General features: G+C 43.5%; 1 protein-coding gene across 1 annotated transcript in view; it reads left to right on the top strand.

Annotated features, from left to right (window-relative positions):
• Nucleotides 1–18,467, top strand: part of ADTRP (androgen dependent TFPI regulating protein) — a 115,284-nt gene extending 96,817 nt beyond the window's left edge. Inside the window, exons 5-6 of the mRNA XM_077267660.1 lie at nt 12,945–13,096; nt 18,067–18,467. Of these exons, the coding sequence (XP_077123775.1) occupies nt 12,945–13,096; nt 18,067–18,098 (184 nt within the window). The 3' untranslated portion in view covers nt 18,099–18,467. The remainder of the gene's footprint in view (nt 1–12,944; nt 13,097–18,066) is intronic.
• The last annotated feature ends 603 nt before the right edge of the window (nt 18,468–19,070 follow it).

Raw genomic sequence — 19,070 nt, 5'->3', positions numbered from 1 at the left:
CTTTCGCCTGGATCTTCCTGTGTCGTTTGCTATCCACAACGTGTTTCATAGGTCCTTGTTGCGGCGGTACGTGGTGCCTGTGGTTCCTTCTGCTGAGCCTCCTGCTCCGGTGTTGGTTGAGGGCGAGTTGGAGTACGTGGTGGAGAAGATCTTGGATTCTCGTCTCTCCAGGCGGAGGCTTCAGTACCTGGTCAAGTGGAAGGGCTATGGTCAGGAAGATAATTCCTGGGTGGTCGCCTCTGATGTTCATGCGGCCGATTTAGTTCGTGCCTTTCACGCCGCTCATCCTGATCGCCCTGGTGGTCGTGGTGAGGGTTCGGTGACCCCTCACTAAGGGGGGGGTACTGTTGTGATTTTGCTTTTTGCTCCCTCTAGTGGTCATTAGTGATTTGACTCTGGAGCGTCTGTCTTTTCCTATATCCTCACCTGGGCCGTTAGTTCAGGGGCGTTGCTATATAAGCTCCCTGGACCTTCAGTTCAATGCCTGGCATCGTTGAAATCAGAGCTAATCTGTTGTGCTCTTGTCCTCTGATCCTGGTTCCTGTTTTTCAAGCTAAGTCTGCTTCTTTGCTTTTTGCTTTTGTTTTGTTTGGTATTTTTGTCCAGCTTGTTCCTATCTGTATCCTGACCTTTGCTGGAAGCTCTAGGGGGCTGGTGTTCTCCCCCCGGACCGTTAGACGGTTCGGGGGTTCTTGAATCTCCAGCGTGGATTTTTATAGGGTTTTTGTTGACCAGATAAGTTATCTTGCTTTATTCTGCTATTAGTAAGCTGGCCTCTCTTTGCTGAACCTGGTTCATTTCTGTGTTTGTCATTTCCTCTTACCTCACCGTTATTATTTGTGGGGGGCTTGTATCTTGCTTTGGGGTCCCTTTCTCTGGAGGCAAGAGAGGTCTTTGTTTTCTTCTCCTAGGGGTAGTTAGATTCTCCGGCTGGCGCGAGTCATCTAGCGATCACCGTAGGCATGATCCCCGGCTACTTCTAGTGTTGGCGTTAGGAGTAGCTATTTGGTCAACCCAGTTACCACAGCCCTATGAGCTGGATTTTTGTATCTTGCAGACTTACACGTTCCTCTGAGACCCTGTCCACTGGGGTCATAACACATCTGCAATGAGTCCACAATGAGTCCACACAAAGGGAGCAGATCCGGGGGCTGTCAGGACTCTGAACATTTTTTACCTTTTGTGCATTACTGCCCTCTTCCAAGATGGCGTCTTTGGTCTCATTTGCACTGTGTCTTCCTGCTATAAATCTCCACCCCAGCCTTCAGTCTGTGCTAGAGTATTCTGCCTTGCATCCAGCTCCTGACCTCTGATTACTCCCTGGCTATACACCTGCTCCTGTGAACCTGTGTGGTGATCCTGCTACTCTGCTCTGAGTTTCTGCTGCATACACAAGTTTCCAGTAATCCTCCTTCATCTGCTGCTCATGTTTCCTTCATCTGGATTTGCTGGACATGTAAGCTGCTGCTGCTTTGCATTAACCTGAGACTATTAACCAGGCCTCCCTGGTTGAGCTAAGAAATGATTTGAACTGCCTATAAGCATATCTATCTGTGTCTGGACTAAGACAAGGATTTATTCGTGTCAAGTATCCTCAAGAATAACTGTGCTTCATAGCCTTTCTGCTTGATTGCATTTTGCCCTGAAGACTGCTAAGCTGCGTTTATTATTTGCACCAAGTGTTGTGGACTTGACTTTCTCTCTGCACCTGTTTGAATCACCGTGTGATAATATAGACTTTACCACTTATAAAACTGTGTCCTGTAGTTGTCTTGTTCCACGCAAAGAGTCTCCTGAGTTATCCCCTATAATTATTACAGGATACTCTAGCCTAAGAAAAAAAAAGGAGACTGCTGGAACAATGACTGCAGAAAGCAGATTAGAGCAGGTATTTTCCATAATTAGATCACTGCGGAAAGATGTGGAAGGTCTGCAAAAGAAGTTTGGAAGCTTTGAACTCAATCAACAAGTGTTTGGACAGACTTTGCAGGACTTGAGCAACCGCATGGCAGCCCAGGAAAACAAACTTGCTGGCAGAGACTCCCAGTATGGACGGGCTTTTCAGGACATAAGCACGCAAATAGCTGCACAAGTGACTTTACCCTCTGGGCAACCGCCACCAGCTAGCCCACCTAAGTTGCCCCCATTCAGATTTAATGGTGATCGCGACAAATTTCGTGGCTTTGTGAATCAATGTATGCTATATTTTGATGTGCATGCTGACCGTTTTCCTACTGATAGATCCAAAGTATTGTGTGTAATAATGCTACTGACCTCACAAGCGCTCGCCTGGGCGAATCCGATGATTGAGTCTCGTGACCCACGGTTAAATGACTTGGATGATTTCTTGGCCGCTATGGCATTAATGTTTGATGACCCTAATCACCGTGCAACCGCTGAATCTGCTTTGTTGTCTTTATGCCAGGCTAAACGTTCTGTTATTGAGTATGCCACTGAATTCAGGAGAATGGCGGTAGAAAACCATTTGGGACAGTTATGCACAATTGCCTATTTTTAAAAGGGGTCTGTCTAGTATTGTAAAAGATGAACTAGCCCGCTCTGAGTCACCACAAGAGCTAGAGACATTTATACAGCATTGTGTGCGCATAGACATTCGCCTTACTGAGCGTAGGCAGGAGAAATTTGCTGCATATAACCATGTTTCTAACTTTTCCCTTCCTTCCAAAGAGCCTGCAGGTAAAACCTCTCGGGAGGTGGAGGAGGTGCCCATGCAAATTGATTCTGTTCAGAGGTTCGAGATCAATGAGCGCCGGGAGCATCGCCTTCGTGAAAGTCTATGTTTCTATTGCGGCCAGTCTGACCACTTCTTGATCAATTGTCCTAAGTGTCCTAGACGGCCTAACAAGGTGCTAGCAGCAATAGGGGAGTATGACAACTGTGATGATGAATCTGACATCACTGAATGTATAATCACTAAATGTCCAAAAATAACATGGGGCACTTCATAAACACTATACCACAAAATCCCATATAGATATCAATGGGACCAAGAAGAGATCCCACAATAAGAGTATAAAATCATTTTTATTATAAATAAATATAAAACAGAACAATTGATAAATCCAAAAAATACCGTACAAAAGGACGCCACAAAACAAAGTGAGTATAGGTATATATACATACAGCAACCATCTGCAAATGCCTGCTAGTGGTTGACACGATAATCTTATGTCAAAGAGATGCTGACACTATACCTACTCAATGTTTAAGAAGATGGGCAACATATGTGAATCCATACCCAATGTAAGGACCCTAACACAATATTTAGCCTCCCCAGACAAGATATAAATGCCACAACAATGGGCCAATATGCAGAACATAACCGCCTCAATAAATCCGGGGGGATAAAGTAAGAACCGGGTACATGTTACCTGCCACAGAGCTTCACCCAGACGTCCCTTCACCCCGACGCGCGTTTCGCCACCAGCTTCTTCCGGGGGCGTCACTGAATGTAGCCTGCCTTTAAACGCTGTATTCCATTCACTTTCTATGACTTCACCCCCCAAGGAGCTGAAGGAAAAGAACTCTCACTGTTCTCTCTCTATGTCCTGTCCTGTGTTCAGGACAGTGGATTTCCAGTTCAGCTATGATTCACTCTGGTGCAGGTGGCAATTTCATGGATATCGCATTTGCCAAGGAATATGGTATTAAAATTCAGCAAAGAGCCTCTCTAATTACTATGGAAACAGTGGATGGGTCACCTTTAATCTCTGGGCCTGTGGATCAGGAGACCGTACCCCTTGAAATTTTGTTGGAGCCTAATCATCAGGAGCAACTTTCTTTCTTGCTAATTTCTTCTCCTCATTTTCCTGTGATTTTAGGCATTCCTTGGTTGCGTTCTCAGAACCCAATTATCAACTGGGAGACCAAAGAGATTATCTTCCCAACAAGGAGCAATTCAGCGTTAACAGAAGCTGTCCCTGAGTCCACGACTACGGAACCACATGTACAGGTATTTTCTTTACCTCCAGCTTATAAAGAGTTCTCTGACATCTGTGACAAGAAGAATGCAGATCAGCTTCCTCCACACAGGCATTTGGACTGTCCCATTGAGCTGCTTCCCGGGGCAGCCATTCCTTTTGGTAACGTATACCCTTTTGCGGCACCTGAGCTTCAAGCCTTAAAAGAGTATATTGATGAAAATCTGGCCAAAGGCTTCATACCCGAATTACTGGAAAGAGTCCGCCATGCTAAGGTGTTCTCTAAACTGGATCTTCGTGGGGCTTATAATTTGGTGCGTATTCGTCCAGGGGATGAGTGGAAGACAGCATTCAGATGCCAGTATGGACACTTTGAATCTCTTGTGATGCCCTTTGGGCTTTGTAACGCCCCTGCAACATTTCAACACCTTGCTAATGACATTTTCAGAGATTTGTTGGACCAGTTTGTAGTGATCCATTTGGACGATATACTAATCTTTTCTGACTCTCTACAGGATCATGAAGAACATGTCAAAACTGTTTTAAGACGTCTGAAAGAGAACCATCTGTATATTAAGCCAGAGAAATGCGAGTTCCATCGTTCTGAGACACAGTTCTTAGGTTATATCATCTCTCCCCAGGGGCTGAACATGGAATCTGGTAAGATTCAGGCTATACTTGACTGGCCGGTACCCAAGAACGTTAAGGATGTCCAACGTTTTATTGGTTTTGCAAATTTCTACAGACGCTTCATTCGAAATTTTTCTGATATTGTCCGTCCCATTACTTCCTTGACAAAGAAGGAAAAGCCCCTTAAGTGGTCATCACAGGCTCAAGAAGCTTTTGATCGGCTTAAGATCTGTTTCACATCAGCACCACTGTTGATACACCCAGATCCAACACAACTTTTCATTGTGGAGGTGGACGCTTCTGATAATGCTTTGGGGGCTATTCTCTCCCAAAGAACTGGAGAGAGGGGCCTGCTACATCCTTGTGCTTTCTTTACCCATAGACTAACCTCAGCAGAGAAGAATTACGACGTGGGAGACAAGGAATTGCTGGCTGTTATTGCGGCTTTCAAAGAATGGAGGCGTCATCTGCAAGGAGCTGCACAACAGATCATAGTACTAACTGACCATCGCAATTTAGAGTTCCTTAGATCCGCTAGATGTCTTTCTCCTCGTTAGGCTCGTTGGATCTTATTTTTAAATCAATTTAACTTTGTTATCTCGTACCGTCCAGGTTCTCGTAATGGGAAGGCTGATGCTTTATCCCGAATCCATGCTGCAGATTCCGTACCTGGAGCCCTGTCCAAGACCATTCTATCTGATGCCAATTTCATCGGAGTTATCCACGATCAGGACTTGTGGAAGGAGTGCAGGGAGGCCTATGAAGGTGATGTATTTCTGGCCAACCCACCTGTGGATATTAATCTTGTCTTTAAGGGTGGCATGTGGTTCAGAGATCGACATATCTATGTCCCGGAGGTCGTCCGTCTGCAGATCCTCAAGTTGGTACATGACTTTAAGTTGGCTGGTCACAGGGGGGTACAGAAGACACAAGAGTTCCTGAGCCGATTCTTCTGGTGGCCAACTTGCCTGAAGGATACCAAGGACTATGTTCTCTCTTGCGAGGTATGTACCTGTTACAAGACTCCTCATGTGGCACCTATGGGTCTTCTACAACCATTACCGGTTCCGTCCCGCCCTTGGGGGTCTATATCAATCGACTTTATTGTGGAGCTGCCTACATCGGGGGGCATGAATACAATCATGGTGGTAGTTGATCGCCTGGCTAAAGCTGCTCATTTTGTTCCATGCACCGGCCTCCCCTCAGCTAAAGATACAGTGAACTTGGTTATACAGAATGTCTTTCGGTTGCACGGGGTTCCAGATGAGATCATCTCTGACCGTGGAGTACAGTTCACTTCAAGATTCTGGAAGGGGTTTTGCTCTCCACTCAATATTAATGTCTGTCTCTCTTCTGCTTACCATCCCCAGACAAATGGTCAGACTGAGCGTACCAACCAGATGCTGGAACAATATCTAAGATGCTATGTCAGCCATCTCCAGGATGATTGGTTGGAGTTTTTGCCGTTAGCCGAATTTTCATATAATAATTCTCAGAGCGCCTCCACTAAATTTACACCTTTCTTTGCCAATTTGGGTTATCATCCATGTATTTTACCTTGGTCTCCATTTAATTCTCCGGTTCCGGCAGTGGAGGAAAGGCTGACTGCGATGAGACAAAATCTGGAGGTTCTGAAGGAATCCCTGACCACAGCTCAAGAACGTTATAAAAGATCGGCTGATAGATTCCGTAAATCTGCACCCATGTTCAAGGTAGGAGATTCCGTGTGGTTAGCAACTAAGAATCTGAAGTTAAACGTTCCTTCACAAAAACTTGGACAGAAATTCATTGGCCCTTTCAAGATCAACGGTATTGTGAGCTCTGTGACCTGCCGGTTGAAGCTGCCTAGGACAATGAAGGTACACACCCAGTTTTTCATGTATCTTTACTAAAGCCTGTATCACCTAATACCTTCCAGGGACGTGTTGTGCCACCTCCGCAGCCTGTGGTGATTGATGGGCAAAAACAATCTGTGGTGGAGGAAATTATTGATTCCAGGATTCACAGGAATCGGCTCCAATATCTGATAAGATGGCAGGGATATCCCCCTGAGGAAGACTCTTGGGAACCTGTGGAAAACATCAATGCCCAACAGAAGATTTCTCATTTTCATCAGAGATTCCCTGAGAAACCAGGTCCAGGATCGTCCTGAGGCCGCTTCTAAGGAGGGAGTAATGTCAGGACTCTGAACATTTTTTACCTTTTGTGCATTACTGCCCTCTTCCAAGATGGCGTCTTTGGTCTCATGTGCACTGTGTCTTCCTGCTATAAATCTCCACCCCAGCCTTCAGTCTGTGCTAGAGTATTCTGCCTTGCATCCAGCTCCTGACCTCTGATTACTCCCTGGCTATACACCTGCTCCTGTGAACCTGTGTGGTGATCCTGCTACTCTGCTCTGAGTTCCTGCTGCATACACAAGTTTCCAGTAATCCTCCTTCATCTGCTGCTTGTGTTTCCTTCATCTGCATTTGCTGGACATGTAAGCTGCTGCTGCTTTGCATTAACCTGAGACTATTAACCAGGCCTCCCTGGTTGAGCTAAGATATGATTTGAACTGCCTATAAGCATATCTATCTGAGTCTGGACTAAGACAAGGATTTATTCGTGTCAAGTATCCTCAAGAATAACTGTGCTTCATAGCCTTTCTGCTTGATTGCATTTGCCCTGAAGACTGCTAAGCTGCGTTTATTATTTGCACCAAGTGTTGTGGACTTGACTTTCTCTCTGCACCTGTTTGAATCACCGTGTGATAATATAGACTTTACCACTTATAAAGCTGTGTCCTGTAGTTGTCTTGTTCAACGCAAAGAGTCTCCTGAGTTATCCCCTATAATTATTACACTGGCAATCTGACGCCAGGGAAATAGAAATAGTCCTTGAGTGAATTCAATGGCTCCAGCAGATGACGGCCACAACACATTTCAATGTGGCAGCTTTTAACCCTCCACACACTGGCACCAGGATCTCGCCTCAGCATAAGATTCCAGCCCTTCGCAAGTCACCCCACAACTGAATCAGCCAACATATGAATCTATTGGTCTGTGTCCTGGGATCCACCCTTCCATGGAGGAGGGCTCCCACCACTGGTTGTTGACTCAAGCCTGATTACATGGCAGTCCAGGGACACAGGCGGGGGGATTGACATGTTGTTACAACCCCTTCCCCCCTCAATTTGTGTATGGACTAGTGACTTCTACAGGTCACTTGTCAAGTACACGTAGTCATAGCTGACCTGACTCATGGTTCCTCCTGCCTGGGCAACCCGTCTGCATTTTGGTGTAGGCTGCCTCTTCTATATTGTACTGTAAAATTATAAGGTTGCAGAGCCAGGCACCATCACAGTAAACGTCCATTGTCCCCAGAGACTCTGTTCAGCCAGGTGAGGGGATTGTGATCAGTAACCACAGTGAATACTTGCCCATACAGATATGGCTTTAGTTTCCTGAGGGCCCATACTACAACCAGTCATTCCTTTTGAATGGTTGCATAGGCCACTTCCCGGTCCAGCAGTTTCCTGCTGAGGTAGGCAATGGGGTGCTCCTCCCGAGCAGCATTCACCTGGCTGAGTACAGCTTCCAGTCCATATGAAGAGGCATCTGTCTGCACAATAAATCTCCTCTTGTAGTCTGGAGCAGCCAGAACAGGGTCGCCGACCAGAGCGTACTTCAGCAGATTAAAAGCCTCATTACAGACTGGAGTCCAGGTCACCACCTGGGGCATCGTTTTCTTGGTGTGATCTGTAAGAGGCTTGGCCATAGTGCTGAAATGAGAAACAAAATTTTTGGTAATAACTAGCAGTTACCAAGAAAGCCATAACCTGTTTCTTGGTTTGGGGTATAGGCCAGTCTCTAACAGCCTGGATTTTGGCAGGTTCAGGACAGAGCTTTCCCTCTCCTACTCTATGCCTTAGGTACTGGACCCATCCCCACTTGGAATTCATCTGGTCGAATGGTTAGGCCTGCTGCAAGAATCCAGTCAAGAACAACTGCTACTTGATTCAAATGTTCCTCCCACATCTGGGTGAGGATGGCAATATCATCTAAGTAGGCACAAGCAAAGCCATCACATCCCCGGAGGATCTGGTCTACCATTCTCTGAAAGGTTGCAGGGGCATTCTTCATTCCAAAAGTCATGCTTAGAAATGTGTACAGCCCAAAGGGGGTTATAAAGGCTGACCTTTCTCTCCCTCCCTCCGTTAGAGGAATTTGCCAGTATCCCTTACTGAGATCCAAGGTGGTGACATATCGGGACCCAGCTAGCCGGTCTAGAAGTTCATCAATACGAAGCATTGGGTAAGGATCACTGATGGTATGGTCATTTAGTCACCGGTAGTCCACACAGAATCGAGTACTCCCATCTTTCTTGGGTACTAACACGACAGGAGAGGCCCAAGAGCTATGGGAGGCCTGAATTACCCCGAGCTGTAACATCTCCTCTAGTTCGTGCTGCTTGGTGTTTCTAACCGATTTTGGTACTCGGAATGGTGCCTGCTGTATGGGACGTATGCCTGGAGTGTCTACATGATGCTGGGTTACTGTGGTTCGACCTGGTCGAGATGAGAAAGCAGCCTGTCTTTGAAGGGGCACTCCCAACATTTGGTTTCTCTGTAAGAAATCCAGGTGATCTTTCAGAGGAACCTGTTCCACAGTGGATGGGGCCCTTGCTGCTGCCACAAGATCAGATAGTGAGTCCTCTTCCTCCTCACTGTCCACTCAAGCAATCCGACAGCTTGCTATCACTGATAGTGACCGGTCATGGTACTCCTTAATCATATTCACATGGACAGTTTTTTGTCTTAAATCCTGGTCATCTAAAGCAAGGAGGTAATTGGTGTCATTAACCCCTTTACTCCCAAGGGTGGTTTGCACATTAATGACCAGGCCAATTTTTACAATTCTGACCACTGTCTCTTTATGAGGTTATAACTCTGGAATGCTTCAACGAATCAAGGTGAAAATAAAAAAAATTGTATTTTCCCAAGGGTAAGAGAATAGGACCCCAAAAGTTGTTGTCCAATTTGTCCTGAGTACGCTGATACCCCATATGTGGGGGTAAACCACTGTTTGGGCACATGGGAGAGCTCGGAAGGGAAGGAGCACCATTTGACTTTTCAATGCAAAATTGACAGGAATTGAGATGGGACGCCATGTTGCGTTTGGAGAGCTACTGATGTGCCTAAACATTGAAACCCCCCACAAGTGACACCATTTTGGAAAGTAGACCCCCTAAGGAACTCATCTAGATGTGTTGTGAGAGCTTTGAACCCCCAAGTGTTTCACTACAGTTTATAACGCAGAGCCGTGAAAATAAAAATTCCTTTTTTTTCCACAAAAATTATATTTTAGCCCCCAGTTTTGTATTTTTCCAAGGGTAAAAGTTGAAATTAGACCCCAAAAGTTGTTGTCCAATTTGTCCTGAGTATGCTGATACCCCATATGTGGGGGGAAACCACCGTTTGAGCGCATGGCAGAGCTCAGAAGGGAAGGAGCGTCATTTGGAATGCAGACTTAGATGGATTGGTCTGCAGGCGTCACATTGCATTTGCAGAGCCTCTAATGTACCTAAACAGTAGAAACCCCCCACAAGTGACCTCATATTGGAAACTAGACCCCCCAAGGAACTTATCTAGATGTGTTGTGAGAACTTTGAACCCCCAAGTGTTTCACTACAGTTTATAACGCAGAGCCGTGAAAATAAAAATTCTTTTTTTTTCCACAAAAATTATTTTTTAGCCCCAGTTTTGTATTTTCCCAAGAGTAACAGGAGAAATTGGAATCCAAAAGTTGTTGCTCAATGTGTCCTGAGTACGCTGATATCCCATATGTTGGGGTAAACCCCTGTTTGGGCGCACGGGAGAGCTTGGAAGGGAAGGAGCACTGTTTTACTTTTTCAACGCAGAATTGGCTGGAATTTTGATCAGACGCCATGTTGCGTTTGGAGAGCCCCTGATGTGCCTAAACATTGGAAACCCCCCAATTATAACTGAAACCCTAATCCAAATACACCCCTAACCCTAACCCCAATGGTAACTCTAACCAAACCCCTAACCCTGACACACCCCTAACCCTAATCCCAACCCTATTCCCAACCGTAAATGTAATCCAAACCCTAACCCTAACTTTAGCCCCAACCCTAACCCTAATTTTAGCCCCAACCCTAACTGTAGCCTTAACCCTAGCCCCAACCCTAACCCTAGCCCTAACCCTAGCCCTAACCCTAGCCCTAACCCTAACCCTAACCCTAGCCCTAACCCTAGCCCTAACCCTAACCCTAATGGGAAAGTAGAAATAAATACATTTTTTTTAATTTTTTAATTTTTCGCTAACTACGGGTGTGATGAAGGGGGGTTTGATTTACTTTTATAGTGGGGTTTTTAGCGGATTTTTATGATTGGCAGCCGTCACACACTGAAAGACGCTTTTTATTGCAAAAAATATTTTTTGCGTTACCACATTTTGAGAGCTATAATTTTTCCATATTTTGGTCCACAGAGTCATGTGAGGTCTTGTTTTTTGCGGGATGAGTTGACGTTTTTATTGGTAACATTTTCAGGCACGTGACATTTTTTGATCGCTTTTTATTCCGATTTTTGTGAGGCAGAATGACCAAAAACCAGCTATTCATGAATTTCTTTTGGGGGAGGCGTTTATACCGTTCCGCGTTTGGTAAAATGGATAAAGCAGTTTTATTCTTCGGGTCAGTATGATTACAGCGATACCTCATTTATATCATTTTTTTATGTTTTGGCGCTATAAAAACTATTTTAGAGAAAAAATAATTATTTTTGCATTGCTTTATTCTGAGGACTATAACTTTTTAATTTTTCTTTGATGATGCTGTATTGCAGCTCGTTTTTTGTGGGACAAGATGACGTTTTCAGCGGTACCATGGTTATTTATATCCATCTTTTTGATCGCGTGTTATTCCACTTTTTGTTTGGCGGTATGATAATAAAGCTTTGTTTTTTGCCTCGTTTTTTTTGTGCGGTGTTATAATAATAATAATAATTTTTATTTATATAGCGCCAACATATTCCGCAGCACTTTAAAATTAAGCGGGGACATGTACAGACAATAAATTCAGTACAAGTTAAGACAATTTAAAAATTTAAACAGTGACATTAGGAGTGAGATCCCTGCTCGCAAGCTTACAATCTACAAGGAAGTGGGGGGGGACACAATAGGTGAAAAGTGCTCGTTATTTCTGGTCTGGAAATTATAATAAATAGGGATTTTCATATAAAAGCTGCATGATCCAGTCATCAGCCCGTGTGTTTAAGTGCAATAGTCAAGTATCAAGTGCAGTTATCATGTGCATGGAGGGTGAGGAGACAGATGAATAGAAGGGTGCAGATTCAGAGTAATATTTGGAAGAGGGAACAGGGCAAAGTTAGTTTACTGAGTAGTTGATGTGGTAGACTTGTTTGAAGAGATGGGTTTTTAAAGCGCGCTTGAATAGGTCGGGCCTAGGTATCAGCCTGATCGTCTGGGGAAGTGCATTCCAGAGAGCTGGCGCAGCACGAGAGAAGTGTTCACTGAAGGGGTTAACTAGTGGGACAGTTCTATAGTTCGGGTCGTTACTGACGCGGCGATACTAAATGTGTACTTTTATTGTTTTTTATTATTATTTAGATAAAGAAATGTATTTATAGGAACAATATTTTTTTTTTTTGGGGGGGGGTTTAATTTTTTTTACACATGTGAATATTTTTTTTTACACTATAACATTGCCCCAGGGGGGGCAATCTGATCTGACAGTTTGCACAGCACTCTGTCAGATTGGCGATCTGACGTGCACAGCTCCTCCAGGCTTCCCGGCGCCTGCTCTGAGCAGGCGCTGTGAAGCCACATCCCTGCAGGACCCGGATGCCGTGGCCATTTTGAATCCGGGCCTGCAGCAGGGAGGAGGAGGTAAGAGACCCTTTGAGCAAAGCAATCACATCGCGTTGCTCTGGGGGTTTCAGGGAAGCACGCAGGGAGCCCCCTCCTTGCGCGATGCTTCCCTATACCACAGGAACACTGCGATCATGTTTGATCGCAGTGTGCCGGGGGTTAATGTGCCGGGGGCGGTCCGTGACCGCTCCTGGCACATAGTGCCAGATGTCAGCTGCGATACTCAGCTGACACCCGGCCGCGATCGGCCGCGCTCCCCCCGTAAACTGTATGTTTATGCCCATAATTCAGATATGAGCACATCAATTTGCATTCACTGTTATCTCTAAATTTATGATAATTATTGTCATAATAGTATTAGTTTTTCCCCACTGTAGGTGGATATATACATAGATGTCTTACTGTAGTGTTACATTTAAACAGCTTTTACATTTTAATTTCTTCACATAGTTAATTTTATTTGTTTTTTTGTGTCTTTTAGGATAATATGGATTTACCTCGCTGATGGAAACTGGGTTTATCCTTTTCTTGGATTACTTTCTCCCTTTGGATTTTTGATATTTTTATTAAGCAGTCACATATTGACTGCCTTTGCCTATATTATTGGGGAAACACTTAACTATGCAGTGTGGGGTAAGTTTTTATTTTTCTTTATTTTGAAATGAGACATAATCAATACTATCATCATTTCAAGAAATATATTGATCAAGTGTGCCAAATTATTCACCATTGTTTAATATTAAACTGTAAACTTGCAAAAATAGACTGCAACAAGTATTCTTATGGTTTGTCCAAAAGGAGTTGTTAGGTCATGCATGGCTTTTATTCATGAAAGCTTTGATTTCTTTTTGGAAGCCTAGTTATTTGAAGTCTAGAAAAGCTTAATATTTAGAACTGAAAGTCCTCAGTGGTTGATACCTTTTAATGGCTAACTGAAAAGATGGTAACAAATTGCAAGCTTTCGAGACTACTCAGGCCCCTTCATCAGGCATAGACTAATACAAATTCTGAAGAATCACATATTTATGTACAATACAGCCCAGAAATAATGCCAATGATAACACAGGTGACGTGAAGCAGAACTACCATTATGTGAGAATGATAAACAGTTATGTCCATAAATATTGGAACAGTTCATAGATCTAGACCATCTAATGTGGTGTACCTAATTATTTGTACTAAATGTTCAACTGGGAGTCTGTATGTAGGGGAGACAGGGCAAAAACTGAGAACAAGGAAGAACTCTCATCGCCACACAATAAGAGAAAAAAGAATGGATCTACCTGTGGCATTTTTGTATCCCAGATCACAGCATCATGGACATGAGATTACTTGTATTAAAGGGTCATTTCAAATCTCAGACAGAAGAGTCTGGGAATATAAACTGATGACGACCTTTGACACACTCAGTGCAGGAATGAATGTGTCGCATGGATTTATGTCTTTTTACATCAATTAAGGAACTTGCTCCTCAGACCTTGTGGGGGCATCACAACACAGAACAAGACCCCAGTCAGAGGACAATAAAACATTCACACTCCTTATCTATGAACTGTTCCAATGTTTATGGAAATAACTGTTTATCACTCTCACACAATGGTAGTTCTCCTTCACGTCACCTGTCTTTCTATGGCATTATTTCTGGGCTGTATTGTGCATAAATATGTGATTCTTCAGAATTTGTATTAGTCTATGCCTGATGAAGGGACCTGAGTAGTCTCGAAAGCTTTCAATTTGTTAACATCTTTTCAGTTGGCCATTAAAAGGTATCAACCACTGAGGACTCTCAATTCTAAATATTTTTCTATCTACTGGCTAACACGGTACCAAGATATATATCTTTCCTATTGAAAAGCTTATTCATTTCCAATTCTTATGAACTGTTTTACTGCAAAAAAAAAAGTTTGTGTAGTTTGAGATAAACTATAACACAATACTTATTAACAAACTTAACTAGGTTATTTGTAATTGATGAACTTAGTCTTGTTTTATCCAAAATAGCTAAACAGTATAACCATATTTAACTCCATAGGGTACTCTGCCCTCCTGCCAAAAGCTAATGCCTATGTTTAAGCACTATATGCCATATTACTCTTGTATAGTGTTGAGCATTCCGATACCGCAAGTATCGGGTATCGGCCGATATTTGCTGTATCGGAATTCCGATACCGAGATCCGATACTTTTGTGGTATCGGGTATCGGTATCGAAACAACATTAATGTGTAAAATAAAGAATTAAAATAAAAAATATTGCTATACTCACCTCTCTGACGCAGCCTGGACCTCACCGAGGGAACCGGCAGCGTTCTTTGCTTAAAATGCGCGCTTTTCCTTCCTTCCGTGACGTCACGGCTTCTGATTGGTCGCGTGCCGCCCATGTGGCCGCGACGCGACCAATCACAGCAAGCCGTGACGTAATTTTCAGGTCCTTCTAGGCATTCAGTATTTTAAAATTACGTTCCGGCTTTGTGATTGGTCGCGTCGCGGTCACATGGGCGACGCGACCAATCACAAGCCGTGACGTCACGGGAGGCTGGACACGCACGCATTTTAAAATGCACGTGTGTCCTGCCTCCCGTGACGTCCCGGCTTGTGATTGGTCGCGTCGCCCATGTGGCCGCGACGCGACCAATCACAGCAAGCCGTGACGTAATTTTAGGTCCTTCAGGATTTTAAAATTACGTTCTGGCTTGTGATTGGTCGCGTCGCGGTCACATGGGCGACGCGACCAATCACAAGCCGTGACGTCACGGGAGGCAGGACACGCGCGCATTTTAAAATGCGCGCGTGTCCAGCCTCCCGTGACGTCACGGCTTGTGATTGGTCGCGTCGCCCATGTGACCGCGACGCGACCAATCACAAGCCAGAACGTAATTTTAAAATCCTGAAGGACCTGAAATTACGTCACGGCTTGCTGTGATTGGTCGCGTCGCGGCCACATGGGCGGCACGCGACCAATCACAAGCCGGGACTTCACGTAAGGAAGTAAACGCGCGAATTTTAAGCAAACAACGCTGCCGGTTCCCTCGGTGAGGTCCAGGCTGCGTCGGAGAGATGAGTATAGCAATATTTTTTATTTTAATTCTTTCTTTTACACATTAATATGGATCCCAGGGCCTGAAGGAGAGTTTCCTCTCCTTCAGACCCTGGGAACCATCAGGGATACCGTCTGATACTTGAGTCCCATTGACTTGTATTGGTATCGGGTATCGGTATCGGATTGGATCCGATACTTTGCCGGTATCGGCCGATACTTTCCGATACCGATACTTTCAAGTATCGGACGGTATCGCTCAACACTACTCTTGTATTAATGCTCCCCTAACTGCATGGCGCTGTAGATATGTAAAAAATTACAGTCTACATTATAAAAACATAAATATAATATGATGTAGAACATACTGTAGTATATAACATACTATAGAAAACATGTACAATAAATATGACTGGTTCATAGCAGGAGCTGACCCTGCTCAAGAGGGTCTACCATCTGCAGGGAAGCAGGAAAAACAATGAGTGAGGGTAATAGTCTTTTGTTGTAGTAGTGTCCGTGTCAGATTTATTGCACATTGTGGGATTTTCTGAATAGGTGGGTTTTCAGTTGGTTTTGGAGGTGGAAAAAGTGTGTTCAGTTGGTCTAGTGAGTTGAAGAGCATGGGATGCAGGATGGCACCAACTATGTGAGGAGCAGAAAAGAGGAGAGCAAAGACATTCTGAGCTTCGGCAAATAGACGTGGGGACATAGCAGAAGATTAGATCAGGGATGTATGACGGGACATGTTACGTTAAGCATTTTAAGTCATTAAGAGAATTTTGCACTGAATTCTCTGGGCAATGGGCAGCAAGTTAAGGGATTGGCAAACAAGTTGAGGTTGATTAATCAGGCTGCAGAGTTTAGTGTTGATTTGATGGGTGAAAGACTGTTAAATAGGAGGACACAGAGAAGAAAGTTGCAATAGTCTAGTCAGGAAATTACTTCATGATTCAATGCTGAGGAAAGAGCAAATTCAAGAAATATTTTTTAAATCATGGTGACAGGAAATGGTAAGTATTTGGAAGTGTGATCTTAAAGACAATGTCATCTGCATATGCATGCTATGAATAAGAGTGCAAGATGGTCAAAAGGTATAAGACGATTGTATGGATGCTAATGTAGTTTTTTTTAGAGTACTATATACCAATAAAGAAGTTAATACATTTGAATTTTTGGGCCTGGAATGCCGATCTTTTGAAATATTATACATGCTTGGGATCAGCCCTCACCTAAACAAGTGTTTAGGGTAAAACAAATCTCTTTAGACAAGCCTGTTACCTCACTTCAATCATCTAACATTTTGCTGTTCCATCATTTTAATTTTTCCTTAGACTTTGGCTTTTCCTATTTACCTGTCCCCACGTCCCCCATGCACCCGATATCACTTGCTGTCTGTACTATTTGTTAGGTATCCTGTGAATTGATTCACATCAGGCAGATGAGGAAAGGTGGTAGTCTTACACGTATATCCCGTTGTTTGTTTTTTAAATGTTTCTATATTTTTGGGTGTCTTTTGTGTCTTATTTATGTGATTTGTACTAAAGATTTTTTATGTGGTGATCCCAATGCATTTGCATACTTTATCGTTTTAATATTTGCAGTAGCAACAGAGAAAAAAAGAAGAAATCATACTGACCGATACCAGCTGTTTTTCCTCTAAGGCTACGTCCCCATGGTTAGTATTAGGCAGCGCTTTGGACGCAGCACATTTCAACTTCGTCCAAAGCGCTGTCGGCTTTTGAATGCAGGTGATTCCACATGTGTTCATTGAACCGTGCAGAATCACTGCTTCCAATACATTGGGCAGGTGATATTTATCTTGCGGAGACGGAGTGTCTCCGCAAGATAAATAGCCATGCTGCGGTCTGGAGAGATGTGCCGCATGTCCATCTCCGCAGGGAAGCCGGAGGCATCTCAGCGCGCATAGTGGACATGGGATTTCTTGAAATCCCATCCACTATGCTGTAACATCTGGCCGCTGCGGGTTGGATGCTGCGGATGTACGTAGCGTCCAGCCCGCAGTGTTTACTGACCGTGAGAACATACCCTAACACTGATCATTACTGCAGCCAATGATTGCCTGCAGAAGTTATTTGCTCATTCCTGCAGAGTCCTGCAGGGGACCCAGGCAGTTTTAGAGGAGGAACAATGACTTTGGTAAGGTGGGAATGATTTTATTTTTTTTAAATCAGTTACATGGTGATTTTAAAAAGTTGAGGGTTGAAAATCCTGTAAATGGATTTCCCATTTAAAATTGGTTTTCCAAAGAAAACTCCCTAAAAGTCTAGTTCAGAACTGAAACAAATGAATGATTTCAGCACCTCTAATATTTTACAGAGTATTGTGTTCCTTGAAGACCTCTAATATGCGTATACATATCACACTGAGACATGATATTTCTGCCATGCATCAAACATAAGACATCTGTGCCCATTTCTTACAAATAGTAGTAGCAATGGGTTATGCTTACCCTGACACTCCATCATTTAGAGTGGAGTTGGAAAGTTACTAAATTTATACTACAGTTTTATATTAATAAAACCTTTTTTTCTCATTTCATCTAAGCAGGTGAAGTACAAAACAAGAAAATGAAAATCTGACCCTTCCATACAAGTCAAAGCCTCCAAGGGAGAGAAGAAAAAGGACGTGTTAACATATCCCTTTTCTCTAATGCTTATTTCAGTAGCAATCAGTCATAACTGACAGCATGTGAAATTGGTCCGTTAAAGAACAAAGGAACAGTCAAAGCACAAGCCCAGTCCATGAAATCCATGAAAAAAGCTATAATATGTGCTTTGTGAACTCATTATTCTCATTTACAAATGTTCTTAACTATGAAGACTTTCTTATGTGACGCTAGTCATTTGTCCCAGGATCTATTACCTTCAGATAGAGAGCCATGTATAGATCACTAGTCATGTGTAGACTATATGCAAAACCTGTGAGGCGCTATAGCCATCTTTTTTTAATAAAATTACAGCAAATTGATCAATTTGTGAATATATCCATTATGACATAGCTGATATCCAGTTGAGGCTAAATGGTTGCCACTTGACTCTTTTAGTACTGAATTTAAAAAATCACTCCCATTAATTTTTTCCCTCTAAACCTGTGTAAATGTTAGAGTAGTGTCAGTGTGCTAATATACTCACCAGTCGCCATATCCAGCGCCTTTCTGCTCCGCTTCTGAGTCACATGATGATAATTCAGACTCACCCGATCACACTGCGCTCTGAGCGACCTGAAGTGGCTTCACACTCAGCGCACTGTGAACCAGATAGGGTGAATTGTCATCTCGTGACTCAAAAAAGGAACGGAACGGTGCTAGATACCGGAGAAGAAGGAGATTGGGGAGTATATTAGCACACTGACACTACAATAACATTTACACACATTCAAGTGAAAAACAAGTTAACGGGAGTGCTTCTTTAAGTAGAGAATAGTTCATTTCATTCACAAGTATATGGGCACATTTGCAAAGTATAGAGGGATAGACATTGAACACTGAATTTAGAGCACAGAATAATCGGAGCCTTTATGCAGCGCAAAGTAAATGAATCGCAATACTTATT

Source organism: Ranitomeya variabilis, chromosome 6 (assembly GCF_051348905.1).
Source record: "Ranitomeya variabilis isolate aRanVar5 chromosome 6, aRanVar5.hap1, whole genome shotgun sequence".
Classification (NCBI taxonomy): domain Eukaryota; kingdom Metazoa; phylum Chordata; class Amphibia; order Anura; family Dendrobatidae; genus Ranitomeya; species Ranitomeya variabilis.
This window is presented reverse-complemented; position numbering and strand designations above follow the sequence as displayed.